The following is a 14519-nucleotide window of genomic DNA, read 5'->3' on the forward strand; positions in this document are numbered from 1 at the left end:
CCACAGCTCTGCCGATTATTCAGACCCAGAACTGTACCCCTGCTCTCCTGGGGGCCTGTAGCCACAGGGGATCATCCCTTAGTTTCACAACTCCCTCCATTGACTCAGTCCCCTACACCCAGACCCGGAACCTAGGTGCGCAGCCTCAGAAACAGGAGTTAATTTTAGAAGCAAATGTGATCTATTTAATCTGTTAGGAAGTGCTACCATGCTGCCATTCCAGCTGTCCTGTGGTGACCCAGCGGCACTTCATCCGCTCACTCGTCAGAGGCCTGAGAGGGTCTGTGAGGCTGGGTCATGAGGCAGGTGGGAGGGGACACGGAGTGTGCATCCTGGTGTTTGTCATGGCTGTGGTCTTGCTGAAGAGGCGGGGTCAGTGACAACGGAGAACAGGCACCTCGAAGTGCTGGAGCCAGGGCACGACCCAGACTTCAGAGTAGCAGCTCAGAGTCTGAAACAGAGAAGGGCACACCTGAGAGCTCAGACTTTCCCTGCGGGGAGCCCTCTGCTCGTGGAGGGGTGTTCCTCACGGAGGAGCTTTTCTGCCCCTATTTTCCATTTTGAAAAATTTCAAACCTACAGAAAACTTGAAAGAATGATTTAAGAAGATGTGTTTTTCACCTCTATAATTGCTGAATGTTGCTATGTTCCTGTTCTCTTGCTCTCTCTGCAGAGATATGCTATATATGATATATCATATGTATACATATGCTATATATGATATATATCATATGTATACATATGCTATATATGATATATATATATAATTTCTGGATTGTTTGAAAGCTTTTCTTACTCTAACCCTCCCCACCCACACCCCAGGACGCTCTTCCAGAGCTGTGTCTCCGCCTCTGGGACTGGAGGATGTCGTCTGAGGAGCTCCTGGCACAGGCTCTACCTCCTGTTCTCCCGGGTCCTCGGTCGTGCGGGAGTCCGGGAGGCCTGGCTTCCTCGGGGGTGAGGTTTGGGGCTCTGCGTTAGAGACGTGGTGACAGGGTGTTTTTCACAGCCCTGGGAGGGAGTGGGCTGGGGAAGAGAGGGCGCATCTGAGGGAAAGGCCTGCTGCTTTACCTGCTTCAAGGTGTGGTTGGTTTGGAAGTCACAGTCGTCCAGACGCGGGTGCTGGTTTTTCTTGCAGGTAGTTCTGCCAATTTCCACCTCGAGCATGTATTTCAGGCCTTTCACTATCTGGAGGGAGCAAAGGGACTGGGTTACTGGGCACAGGGGAGGGAAGGCAGGCTCCTCCACTAGGAAGCGGGGCCTCAAGACAGTGGTGCAGGTGCCCACCGAGGAGAAGGGAAGTGGGCCAGCATCTTGGGGCAATGCTTCGGGCTTACAGCAGAGCCTGCAGAGCCCTCCCACTCCCCTCCCTGCCCCATGCTGGGTTTGTGCCTCTTCCTGAGACAGATGTCTCCTTTCTGCCCAGAGTTCTGCACTCAGGAGGGACGTCACACTAGGTCTCCTGCATGCCCTGCTGAGCCCGCCCTGCAGCCCTCACTCCAGCCCCATGATGGCTGTTTCTTGTGGCCTCTGTGTCAGGCCTGGGGTCTGCGGGCTTCCCCTCTCCATTCCTGGGGTCGGGAGTTTTGAGTTTCTGGACAGCCCTTCTCCACTTGGATATGGCAGCTGCCTGGTTCATTCTCATTTGTGGTCTTAGAGGAGTTGAAGAAAAATTCCTCAGGTTTTAGTCTCAGCTCTAGGGGAATTACGTTGTCCCCAATATCGCCAAGCTAGAGAGGGACAACCTCCAAGTATCCTCCCAGAGAACCCTGAGGACTCAGACCCAGGGCATCCCACTGGCCTCCCCAGAGAAGGAGGGAGGGCCTGCATCACCCAGGGAAGATCCACTGTCCCTGAGGCCAGGCTGCGGAGTGAGGACCCTGGCTACACACCACATTGCCTTCTGTAGCACGCTTCTCATATGAAAACATGCTGCCCTTCACAAGTTTGCAATTGTCAAAAATAATTAGATTATAAAAATCGCCCCTCCCTGTGACCCAGCATAACCGTGAACACTGTGAAGACTGCCTTGGACAGGGCTGCTTCTGTCCCTTACAGGCACCAGCACACGGTGGTGGGTGTCATCCACAGCCTGCATCCCACATTAGCAAGTGGGTGTTCTCAGGACACAGACGAGGGTCCCCTAGGAGGAAGGGTGCTGAGCGGGCGCAGTAGGAATGAGTCAGGGAAAGGGCAGTGGCTTGGGCAGAGCTCTGGGACTCTGGGACGTGAGTGAGCACTCCAGGGGGAAAGTGGCAAGGACACCTCTGGGCTGCAGGGCACGTGAAGGGTGAGGCCGAGTGAGGACCCTGGTCCCAGCAGGGGCAGCTCCTTGGACAGCGGCTTTCTTCCCTGTCAGCCTTGGCGCCCGCCTCCAGAAGCCCCATTAGGGCCCTGGCGCCTCCTTACCCCGTGCCTAGTAGGCTCTGGGCCGGGGGCCTGGTAACCGACCGGGAGCCGTGTGCTTTGTGGAACCTTTGTGCTTGGCCCTGGGGGATGCTGGCCTCAGCTGCTGCTGTCCACTCCCACCCCGTGTGTGTCTGCTTTCTGCTCAGAGCTCTGCACTCACGAGGGACTTCACGTTAGATCTGCCCTGCTCTCCTAGGTGTCCTGTTGCAGCAGCTCGGCTTCCCAGGGGTGTCCGTGACGTGACCAGAACCCAGACCGTTACCTGAACTAGGGCCCTTGTGACACGGGACTCCTTGAACAAGAACATGTCGTTCGTGCAGTTGTTGAACTTTTCAACACTGTATCTGGCTGCTTGGAGGACTCCTGGGTCGTTGGTCTTTATTGTTTTAGGAAATCCTGGCTTCACACCTGAGTTAAGGTCCTGAGAACAAGTATCTGAAAGAGACAAAGAACCAAACAAGAACACTGATGTTAGCGGGGCCTTCAGTCCAGGTGTCACGCCTCATGCCTCCGTGATGCTCAATTCTCTGCTGGCGTGTGTCTCCTGGCCCCACCCACCCCTCACCTGCTCCACCTCTCACCTGCCCCTGTCACCTGTCCCCGCTTACCTGCCCCCACCCTACCCACCCCTCACCTGGTCCCCCACCTGCCCCATGTCACCTGCCCCCCTTCACCTGTCCCTCCTCATCTGCCCCCCTCACCTGTCCACCCACCTGTCCTCCCTCACATGTTCTCTCTTACCTGCCCCCTCATCTGCCCCCCTCACTTGTCCTCTCTTACCTGTCCCCCCACCTGCCTGCCTCACCTGTTCTCCCTCACCTGCCCCCCCTCACCTGTCCCCCCCGACACCCCTGCAGTGCATTTATTTCTCTATTTTCAGAACTGAGGACCAGGTGCCAGGGGGTGCAACGAACCTGTCCCACACTTTCAGAACCCAGGGTTATTTCCAACGTAAGTGTTAAAAGCGGAACATGTCCCACAGGTGAGATCCTCAGTACGGGATGTAGCCTTAGGACGTAGGGAAAGTCAACCCCAGCCTGGCCCTCTGGGTGGTGGATGGAGGTAGTGCCTCCCACCGGAAGGAGATGGCGCCATCCTCGTCTCAAGGCCTTCTGCCCGCCTCGCTCTCAGTGTCAGGCCCAGCCGCCAGGAGGCCACCCCTCCTGGCAGCCTGCAGCATGTGGTACCCCTGCGCTGCTTCCTGACTTTCTGGGGACAGTCTTTTCACTCCTATGAGTGACAGTGCACTGTGTCCAAAAGCTTCATTGGGGTCGGGGAGGCCTGCCCTTCCTGTACCAAGGAGGGCTATATTTGGATAAAAGATGGGGAAGCAGCATCGGGGGCCTCCCCCACAGTCATGTCCCCTAGTATCTGTGTCTGAGGCTGCAGGACGCGCGTTCTTTGTGCCTGCTATGGACTGGATGGAAAGCTGGGCCCCAGGGTGTTGGGGGCAGGGTGATTGGGGAATGGGAGGGGACAGGCTTCATAGCTGGGCACGGCAAGGAGGCCTTGCCAGGCCGTCAGTGTCAACTCAGAGCGAGGGCCCCAGAGGCCATTCCCACTGCTGCATGAGGTCTGCAAGAGGCCTTTCCTGGGTCCTGGATGTCTGTGGGTGCACACCAGACCCCACCAACGGTAGACAGGATGACGAGGTTTCTGGTCAGCACGTGGCACCCCCAGGCTGGGTGGTGCAGCGCTGGGAGTGGGCAGAGAAGGCATGGGACTGGAAGTTCTGTGGCCTTGGAATTGTTGCCCCATCTCGGTAAAGAGTCTCCATTGTGAAGGGAGGCCGCCTGGCAAATGGCTGTCCCGTGGTTGGTTCTGGGCCAGAAGGTGAGCTTCATGGCTGGGCTCTGGATGACTGTGCCTGCCTTGTGCTTTAGCAGCCCAGGGAGCCTGGCCTTCCATCCCAAAAAAGCAGTGCAGTGCCGGTGCCCCACCCCATAGAGAATGCTGGCCACGTGCTGGTTCTGTGTGCTGGTGGATAGCTGTGTCCTGCGCTGGCATGCCCTGGGACTGTCCTTCACAGTAATTAGTGTCACACACATCCCCCCTGAAACTGCTGCAGCCTTTGCTTAAGAAGACTTTAGGTGGCTCACACCTGTAATCCCAGCACTTTGGGAGGCTGAGGCGGGCAGATCACGAGGTCAGGAGATTGAGACCATCCTGGCAAACACGGTGAAACCCCGTCTCTACTAAAAATACAAAAAATTAGCTGGACGTGGTGGTGGGCGCCTGTAGTCCCAGCTACTCGGGAGGCTGAGGCAGGAGAATGGCGTGAACCCAGGAGGCAGAGCTTGCAGTGAGCCGAGATCGTGCCACTGCACTCCAGCCTGGGCGACACAGCGAGACTCTGTCTCAAAAAAAAAAAAAAAAAGAAGACTAAGACTTTAGGCCTCTGAAGATGGAACAGAAACCGCTCTGTTCCTGAACGCCAGGGGCTGAGCTTGGCCCTCTAGGGGAGGTCCTGGAACCTGCATTTCCCCAGGCTCTCAGGTGACTCTGACACTGGTGCTGGCAGTGAGGGGTCCCTTGGGACCTGCAGTATTACCATCAGGAAGGAGGGGGCCCCAGTGCCAAAGGCAGCTCCTTCTGGTCCTTGTGCTTGTTGATGACAGGAAGTTGAATGTGGCTTTTAGTTACAACAAAAAACTCTTCTGGAAACAAGCTTGGTTTCTGCTCATCACTGTCATCTGAACAGCAGAGAAAGAGAGACACGTGTGTGGAAGGGGTAGCGTGTGTTCAGTGTATTTTTGCTATCAGAGATTAGAGGTTTTTTTTTTTTTTTTTTGCTTTCTTTCCTCACATTACATTAATATGGCTGTCCATTGTTTTCTTTGTAAAAACTACATTTTATGGCTTTTTCTGACTATAAACTTACCTATTTTTGGTAGGAAATTTGAAAAATACAGAGGAGCATAACAAAAAATAATTATTCTTAATATCTTAAAGCTAACCACTATTAACTTTTTAAAAATAAAATGTATTTAATTTTGCTTGAGATTAACAGAATTTTAAAAATGAAGTGAAACTCAGTTTACGCTGGACTTCAGATAAATTTCCCTTCCAAGCTCATGACGTTAGTTTCTAAAAGATTGTGGTAAAGTTACAAAAAAAGGTTATGAAAAATACTGAAATTGGTATATTTTTATTTAACTACATGTTTCCTAAAATGTAGGCTTCAAGTCAATAAACCTTTCACTGTCTTACAGTTGTCTAAACAGATATTAAAAGCTCAATTTTTAATCTAAAAATGTTTAAAAGTCAAACCTATTTTTAGGATGATTTGTTAAGAGAAATTAACAAGGAAATGTTGATCATTAAGAATTAACACCCCAAAGAGGCCAGTCATCTTCAGGGAAGAAAACAAGCGGCCCAGCAGGTGGTGAGCGAGTGCAGCTCTTTGAGAGCCTCCGCTGGAGTCAAAGAACTGTGAAGAGGACCCCCAGGGAGGGGGCTCTGGGTTTGCTCAGTGCAGCTGAAGGCGGGGAGCAGGAGAATGGGTGCTCTCCTCCTCTGCCTGCTCTGTCTGGAGGGCCCCGCGATGCTGTTTCTTCTCATGCATGCCCATTATGCAGGTGAGGAGACCAAGAGCTTGGAGTGCAGGGGGACACTAAACCCAGGTGTGACTAATTCGAAACACCACTCTCACTTTTTCCTCATTCAAGAAGGACTGTTTGGCAGGTGCTAAGGGAGATGCAGGGTGGACTCTGAGACAGGCCCCGCCCACAGTGGTGGGGAGGCAGAGCTGGCCTGCGGCACAGGACAGGACACCAACCTGAGGGTAAAATGGGGCAGGGGACGGGGGAGCAGCTGGAAGGTGGCTGAACTGACTTAGGGGAGGAGGGAGCTACGTGCTGGGAAGAGTTGAGGAGACCCCGCTGGAGGCTGCTGCTGGGTGCAGAGGGTGATGGTGGTGATGGCCAGGATGACGTCAACGGAAAGAACCCACGGACCATCAGGCTTGCGAGAAGAAACAAAAGGCACATAAAATTCGTCTGTATAGAAACAATGCCTGGGGCATGCCAGGCCTGCTTGAGGGGAGTGGGGTACCTGCCATGTGCGAGGCTTGTGCCAGGAGCCTGCCGGGGCAGCCTGACCCCAGCCCAACACTGCTTCTAATGCGGGGTGGGAGGGGAGGTGGGCCGTGCCTGAGACAGGCAGGGAGCTTCCAGACATAGAAGCTGGAGGTGGGGCAGGGGCGGGCAGGGCCTGATGATACCAGGTGCTGAGCAGGCCCCAGGACACATGGTCACAGGAAGGCGAATGAAACTGTCCCCGCAGGTTGACAAGAATTGCATGCCAGGTTCTGGACAGAAAGATACTCATAATTAAGCTTGAATCAGGCTGCTGTCTGGCCCAAGATGTTTTTCACATCCCAATTCCAGCAACCAGTTTGGAAACCCCCCACGGAGGAACGGGATCATCACGAAAATACAGCTTCTTCCTCTCTGTGTGCTGTGACATCACGCTGCCCCTTCCAGCTATCGATCTCCACACTTCGGCCACTCCACAACCCTTAAAAACCCGGGCCCCAGCCTCTTTGGGGAGATGGATTTGAGTTTCCTCCATCTCCTTGTCCGGCGACCCTGCGATCACCCTGATTTTCTGCTGCAGCCCTGTGTTTCTGAGCATTGACTGGCTGTGTGCATGGGGCACAGACCTATCGGGTCGCCCGAGGACCAGCATTCACTGGGGTGCAGATGTGAAGCTGCCAGGCCAGGGGAGTTGCCAGGGCTTCTGCCCAAGGCAGCAGGGAGCTGCAGCTTCTGACAGCTGCTGGGCATGCCCTGGGCAGGGTACATTCCTGTCTTCAGAGCATTGGCCCGGTGGTAGAGCTGGCACTAAGCCATCTGAGAAGAGAGAAAGCATGGGGAGGGATCACTGTGGTGGCACCAGGCAGACCCTTCCCACCTGCCTTTAGTAGGAAAATGGGTGGGCATAGCAGGGGCTGGCATTGCCCACCACCTCCCTCTTTCAGGAGTGTTCTAGTTGTGGCTGGGAGGTTGGGAAGCCCCTGCTTGTGAAACCATCCCTGAGATGGGGACCTGGGTGCTGAGAGCTGGACGCAGATGGTCCCTGCTGGTGTCCCTCCCTGTGTCACCTGAGGGGGTGCCCTTTCCATGGGCCAGTACTGAGCTGGGTGGGGAGACTCTTTGAGAGGGGCCCCATCGGCCCCCATCACCCAGAGCATAAGGTCTGCATGGCTGTGCCTGAGCACTGGGGTGTTGTGGGGGGTGCATGTCCAGCTTAGAGGTGCTGGTGTTCACTCCACCCACCTGGAGACGCTTCACCCCAAGCCCTCTCACGTGACACCATCAAAATTCAGAGAGCCTGGGTCCTTGGGGCCACACCTGCCCGCTGTGCTCTTGGGTCTCTGCCTGATGGCTAATGGCGGAGCCTATCTTTTGAGGGCACACACATGCCCCTGGCACAGACAGGACACTGAGCTCTCCCAGGATCAGTCCCGACCTTAACCCACTGATACACACCCGGAGTTTGAATTCCAGCTCTGCTTCTCCCTGGCTGTATGATCTCAGGCAAGCTGCCTAACCTCTCTGAGCCTCCATGTCCTCACCTGTAAAATGAGGATGCTGACAACCGTGAGAATATATGAGGCAACATACACGAAGCACTTGTCAATAAATGATGTGCAACACTGTAATCATTATCAAATATATCAAAATGCACATGGCCACAGCAGAGGTCTCAGGGCAAATGAATGTCCCCATTGGGAAAAACAAATCTTGCCACGTAGAGGGTGGCTCAGTCTGTGGCAGCTCCCAGTGCTCCCCAGGAGGCAGGAGGTCCCCGGGCTGCAAGTGGTCTCTCTGCTACTGGGAAGTAAGCACTGACATCATCTTGCAGAGGGAAGCTGACCCCAGGGCCCCTGTCCAGGCAGATGGGCCGTTGCAGCTAGAGTGGAGGGGACAGAGGATGACATGGCACCTGGCAGAGCTTCCCAGAAGAGATGCCCATCAGATTGAGAAAGAAACAGCCCTTTTCAAAAGGGTGGTGGAAGCCAGTGTGGCAATTTCCTAGGTTCTGAAAGCCTCAGGGAGGGGAGGTGCCCTGAGGGGCTCAGTGCTGCGGTCTGTGCAGTTCAGTGCGTGGGTGTGGAGAGAGGCCAGATGCTCAGACGGCACCACCCTGTTGCTTTCCCCGCCCCCTAGCCCCCTCAGTCATGAGGAAGGCTCTGTAATTTATTCTCAGAGGAGGCAGTGGAGGGGCTGTAGGAATCGTGGGGTGGGGGCAGGATGCATGCTTCTGTCTGGGGCCCAGGTTCCCATCTCTTTTTTGCCACTAGACTGGGGGCCTCCCAGCACCCTCCCTGTACAGCCGAAGATTGAAGGCCCTTGCTGGAAGCACCAGAAATGATCACAGCACCTGTGCAGGGTGTTGGGGGCTGTCACCAGCACAGCGGCAGAAGGGCCTGCACTAGACAGAGCAGGGGGCTGAGGCCGGCGGAGAGCACCCCACGCCCCGTGCACCTCCATGCCTGTGCCTTCCCCGAGCCACCTCTGTTCAGCCTCCCCAGGGCCGGAGACGGGGTGCAGTTATTTTCCCATTTCATGGATGGTAGGACTGAGGCTGAGGGCCCGCTCTGTGTGTGTGAACGTGGGCTCTGGAGCTTCTGTCTGGGGTTTGGTGGCCGACAGCAGGTCTGCTGGGAATGGAAGGAAAGGCTTGGTGCAGCATTACACACCAGCGAGGAGCCGGGAACACCACCCAGGAAAGTGACGTTGCCAGCTGCCCAGCACATCGGCTCCCATGTCACCCTGCTATAGTCCCTAGCCTGCTCCGTGAGATGAGCAGAACTCTGAAACCCCTCAGCAGTCAGTAGGTTTCATTAGATCCCAGGACATGCTAGGACAGTCGGCTCCATGTCCTCTCCAGGAGAGCCTTTTCTGAGGTGTGAGAAGGAGCCACTTCTCCGGGGTGAACTTGCCTCTCTTCCCTGCTTCCCCCTCGGACCTTGGAGACAGGAAGGGGCAGGGCACAGGATGGCAGCAGGCAGGCGGCACTGCATCAGGACAGGGCCAGGAGGAGAGGCCCCTGTGAGGCTGGGAAGCAGGTGGAGGGCTCCACGCGTGAGCTAAGAAGAAGGCTCCCAAGCTGGGAGGCAGGGCCAGGTATGCTGTCCCCAGCCTTCTGCTTGCCATGGGTCAGCTCCATGTTCGCTGAGCACTACCCAGAGCTGGTGGCGGTGGCATGTTCCCATCAGTGAGAGCAGAAGCTGCCCCCGGCCCCTCCTCCAGCCTGCCCTGTCCCCTTGGCCGCTCAGTCGCAGCACCCGCCCTAGGCCAGGCCTGGGAGCGCGACACAGTGTCTGCCAGCATCACTGAGTCCTCAGTATCCTGACTCACCAGGAGGAGGTGAGAACCCTCTAAGGACTCCTTGGGTGCTCTGGAGCCGTCCTCTTGTAAATGGTCCTGCTGCACAGCCCCCGCCTGGGCCCCTTTGGCCAGGCTCCAGCCCCCTTCTGTCCCTGTCTGCTGGTGGAGGTCACCTCAGCCCTCTGGTGCCAGCTTCCTGGTTGGTTAAATGAGGTGGTGGCCTCCCAAGTCTCCATCAGTATCCTGGTCTGATTCCTGTGCCAGGGAGGGCATAGCCCAGTTCCCTTTGGGGGAGGGCAGGTTGTCCCTGGCTGTGTGACTTGGGCAAATCACCTAGCCTGGCTGTGCCTCAGTTTCCCAGTGCACAGGCAGTGGCTGTTTCCTCCCTGTCCCCCCTCCCCATGAGTGCTGACCCTCAGGGAGTGGATTTCAGGAAGGGTGAAAAAGTCTGATCGTTAGGGTCCCTGGGACCAAGTCACAGGACAACAGCCAGCAGGAAGGAAGGACAAGCCATCAGATAGAAGCGGCTAACCACAAGCATGTGGCTGCCCTGTCGCCTCCGTCCCTCAGAGGGGCTGCAGGAGACCTGCCTTGCTTAGACCTTTCTCAGACCTCTGTGAAGAGCCAGAGAATAAAAGACGTTTCCCTTGCCCCTAGCCTTCTGGGGCAGCCCCCAAACCCTTCATCCCTGTAGCCTGCTACCCCCAAAGGTATCTGCAGCTGGATGGAGCCCCTTGCCCCTCTCACCACTCCCAGCACCTCTCACCACCGCATGGTCCTGTGGGGGCTCCAAGCCAGGAAAGTGCCCTAGGGAAGCCCCAAGGCACCAGAGGCCAATCTCAGGGAGAGACCACGGGGCAGCAGCCAGGGGAGAACGCCACTTACCTGGGGAAGGGCCCCCAGTGGTGCTCAAGACCAGGCAGCAGAAGGCCAGCAGAGTTCCAGTCGCTCGCATGGCTGCCCGGGTGGGGACAGTGCGGGGCAGTGGGGGGTGGCCGTGCAGTGCCTTCTCAGGCAGCATGGGGCAGTTGGAGGCAGTGGTTGGTGCCCGTGCTGAGCCTTCTTGGGTAGATGGCGCAGGGCAGTTGGAGGCAGTGGTCAGTGCCTGTGCCAACCCTTCTCAGGCAGCATGGGGCAGTGCTGGGCGGTGGTTGGTGCCTGTGCTGAGCCTTCTCGGGCAGCACAGGGCAGTGGTCTGTCCCAGCCCAGGGGCAGGTGCCGGGGCCACAGCATGGAACCCCACCCTGCAAACCACTGTGGGATGGGGCAGGGGTGGGTCTAGGGGGCTGTCTGCATGGTGCTGGGGAGGGGAGTGTTTTGCTGCTGAATCATTTTGGCCAGAAGCTCTTCACCTTCAGATCTATCAGCCACAAAGCAACCACTTCCTTTATAAAAGTTTCCAAGCAGCCGTCATTTGGTGGGGGAGGAGGAAGAGACACGAGACCCATGAGCAAATCCTGGTGCAATGTTCTACCCCTGAGCCACACACGAAAGAGATGTTGCATCAAAAACATTAGCAGGAATTTTCAAAAGCAAAATCACTTAATTTTCTTTTTTCTTTTAATTAAGTTCTGGGGTACATGTGCAGAACATGCAGGTTTGTTACACAGGTATACACGTGCCATGGTGGTTTGCTGCACCCATTAACCCATCATCTACATTAGGTATTCCTCCAAATGCTATCCCTCCCCTGGCCCCTGATCCCCAGATAGTCCTTGGTGTGTGATGTTCCCCTCCCTGTGTCCATGCGTCTCATTGTTCAACTCCCACCTGTGAATGAGAACGTGCAGTGTTTGGTTTTCTGTTCTTGTGTTAGTTTGCTGAGAATGATGGTTTCCAGCTTCATCCATGTCCCTGCAAAGGACATGAACTCATCTTTTTTATGGCTGAATAGTATTCCATGGTGTATATGTGCCACATTTTCTTTATCCAGCCTACCATTGATGGGCATTTGGGTTGGTTCCAAGTCTTTGCTATTGTGACTAGTGCTGCAATAAACATACGTGTGCATGTGTCTTTATAGTTAGAATGATTTATAATCTTTTGAGTATATACCCAGTAATGAAATTGCTGGGTCAAATGGTATTTCTGGTTCTAGATCTTTGAGGAATCGCCACACTGTCTTCCACAATGGTTGAACTAATTTACATTCCCACCAACAGTGTAAAAGCGTTCCTATTTCTCCACATCCTCTCCAGCATCTGTTGCTTCCTGACTTTTTAACGATCACCATTCTAAGTGGCATGAGATGGTATCTCATTGTGGTTTTGATTTGCATTTCTCTAATGACCAGTGATGATGAGTGTTTTTTCATATGTTTCTTGGCTGCATAAATGTCTTTTTTTGAGTGTCTATTCATAGCCTTCATCCAATTTTTGATGGGGTTGTTTTTTTCTTGTCAATTTGTTTAAGTTCCTTGTAGATTCTCGACATTAGCTCTTTATCAAATGGATATATTGCAAAAATTTTCTCCCATTCTGTAGGTTGCCTGTTCACTCTGATGACAGTTTCTTTTGCTGTGTGGAAGTTCATTAGTTTAATTAGGTCCCATTTATCAATTTTGGCTTTTGTTACTAATTCTTTTGGTGTTTTAGTCATAAAGTCTTTGCCCATGCCTATATCCTGAATGGTACTGCCTAGGTTTTCTTCTAGGGTTTTTATGGTTTTAGGTCTTAAGTCCTTAATGCATGTTGAGTTAATTTTTGTATAAGGTGTAAGGAAAGGGTCCAGTTTCAGTTTTCTGCAAATGGCTAGCCAGTTTTCCCAACACCATTTATTAAATAGGGAATCCTTTCCCCATTGGTTGTTTTAGTCAGGTTTGTCAAAGATCAGGTGGTTGTTGATGTGTGGTGTTATTTCTGGGCCTCTGTTCTGTTCCATTGGTCTATATATCTGTTTTGGTGCCAGTACTATGCTGTTTTGGTTACTGTAGGCTTGTAGTATAGTTTGAAGTCAGATAGCATGATACCTCCAGCTTTGTTCTTTTTGCTTAGGATTGTCTTGGCTGTGCAGGCTCTTTTTGGGTTCCATATGAACTTTAAAGTAGTTTTTTCCAATTCTATGAAGAAAGTCAATGATGGCTTGATCAGGGATCGCACTGAATCTGTAAATTACTTTTGGCAGTATGGCCATTTTCACAATACTGATTCTTCCTATCCATGAGCATGGAATATTTTCCATTTATTTGTATCCTTTCTTATTTCCTTGAACAGTGGTTTGTAGTTCTTCTTGAAGAGGTCCTTCACATCCCTTGTAAGTTGTATTCCTAGGTATTCTATTCTCTTGTAGCAATTGTGAATTGGAGTTCACTCATAATTTCACTCTCTGTTTGTCTATTATTGGTGTATAGGAATGTTTGTGATTTTTGCACATTGATTTTGTATCCTGAGACTTTGCTGAAGTTACTTATCAGCTTATGGAGATTTTGGGCTGAGATGGTGGGGTTTTCTAAATATACAATCGTGTCATCTGCAAACAGGGACAATTTGACTCCCTCTTTTCCTATTTGAATACCCTTTATTTCTTTCTCTTGCCTGCTTGCCCTGGCCAGAACTTCCAATACTATGTTGAATAGGAGTGGTGGGAGAGGGCATCCTTGTCTTGTGCCAGTTTTCAAAGGGAATGCTTCCAGTTTTTGCCCATTCAGTATGATATTGGCTGTGGGTTTGTCATAAATAGCTATTATTTTAAGATACATTCCATCAAAACCTAGTTTATTCAGAGGTTTTAGCATGAAGGGGTGTTGAATTTTGCTGAAGGCCGTTTCTGTATCTATTGAGATAATCATGTGGTTTTTGTCATTGGTTCTGTTTATACGATGGATTACGTTTATTCATTTGCATATGTTGAACCAGCCTTGCATTCCAGGTATGAAGCCGACTTGATCATGGTGGATAAGCTTTTTGATGTGCTGCTGGATTCAGTTTGCCATATTTTATTGAGGATTTTCACATTGATGGGACATCAGGGATATTGGCCTGAAATTTTGTTTTTTGTTGTGTCTCTGCCGGGTTTTGGTATCAGGATGATGCTGGCCTCATAAAATGAGTTAGGGAGGATTCCCTCTTTTTCTCTTGTTTGGAATAGTTTCAGAAGGAATGGTACCAGCTCCTCTTTGTACCTCTGGTAGAATTTGGCTGTGAATCCATCTGGTCCTGGACTTTTTTTTGGTTGGTAGGCTATTAATTACTGGCTCAATTTCAGAACTTGTTATTGGTCTATTCAGGGATTCGACTTCTTCCTGGTTTAGACTTGGGAGGGTGTGTGTGTCCAGGAATTTATCCATTTCTTCTAGATTTTCTAGTTTATTTGTGTAGATGTGTTTACAGTATTCTCTGATGGTAGTTTGTATTTCTATGGGATCAGTGGTGATACCCCTTTATCATTTTTTATTGCATCTATTTGATTCTTCTCTCATTTCTTCTTTATTAGTCTTGCTAGTGGTCTATCTATTTTGTTGATCTTTTCAAAAAACCAGCTCCTGGATTCATTGATTTTTTGAAGGGTTTTTCATGTCTCTATCACTTTCAGTTCTGCTCTGATCTTAGTTATTTCTTGTCTTCTGCTAGCTTTTGAATCTGTTTGCTCATGCTTCTGTAGTTCTTTTAATTGTGATGTTAGGGTGTTGATTTTAGATCTTTCCTGCTTTCTCTTGTGGGCATTTAGTGCTATAAATTTCCCTCTACACACTGCTTTAAATGTGTCCCAGAGATTCTGGTACATTGTGTCTTTGTTCTGATTGGTTTCAAAGAACATCTTTATTTCTGCCTGAAT

General features: G+C 52.1%; 1 protein-coding gene across 1 annotated transcript; it reads right to left on the reverse strand.

Moving 5' to 3' along the window:
• Positions 1 to 158: 158 nt before the first annotated feature.
• On the reverse strand, positions 159 to 10938 carry CST7 (cystatin F). Its single transcript, XM_032143083.1, has 4 exons — positions 10632 to 10938; positions 2672 to 2844; positions 1072 to 1188; positions 159 to 451 (listed from the first exon to the last, which is right to left on the reverse strand). Exons 1-4 carry the CDS (start codon positions 10765 to 10767, stop codon positions 374 to 376), a joined length of 504 nt encoding a protein of 167 aa, XP_031998974.1. The 5' UTR covers positions 10768 to 10938; the 3' UTR covers positions 159 to 373.
• Between the last annotated feature and the right edge of the window lie 3581 nt (positions 10939 to 14519).

The sequence above is a fragment of the Hylobates moloch genome, unplaced genomic scaffold, assembly GCF_009828535.3.
Source record: "Hylobates moloch isolate HMO894 unplaced genomic scaffold, HMol_V3 SCAFFOLD_21, whole genome shotgun sequence".
In the NCBI taxonomy this organism is placed as follows: Eukaryota; Metazoa; Chordata; class Mammalia; order Primates; family Hylobatidae; genus Hylobates; species Hylobates moloch.

Coding starts and splice junctions, on each gene's coding strand:
- CST7 (XM_032143083.1), bottom strand. CDS start 10,767: ATGCTGCCTGAGAAGGCACTGCACGGCCACCCCCCACTGCCCCGCACT. Junction 2,845..10,631: donor CACTGGGGGCCCTTCCCCAG/GTAAGTGGCGTT, acceptor TGTCTCTTTCAG/ATACTTGTTCTCAGGACCTT. Junction 452..1,071: donor CCAACCACACCTTGAAGCAG/GTAAAGCAGCAG, acceptor TCTCTGTTTCAG/ACTCTGAGCTGCTACTCTGA.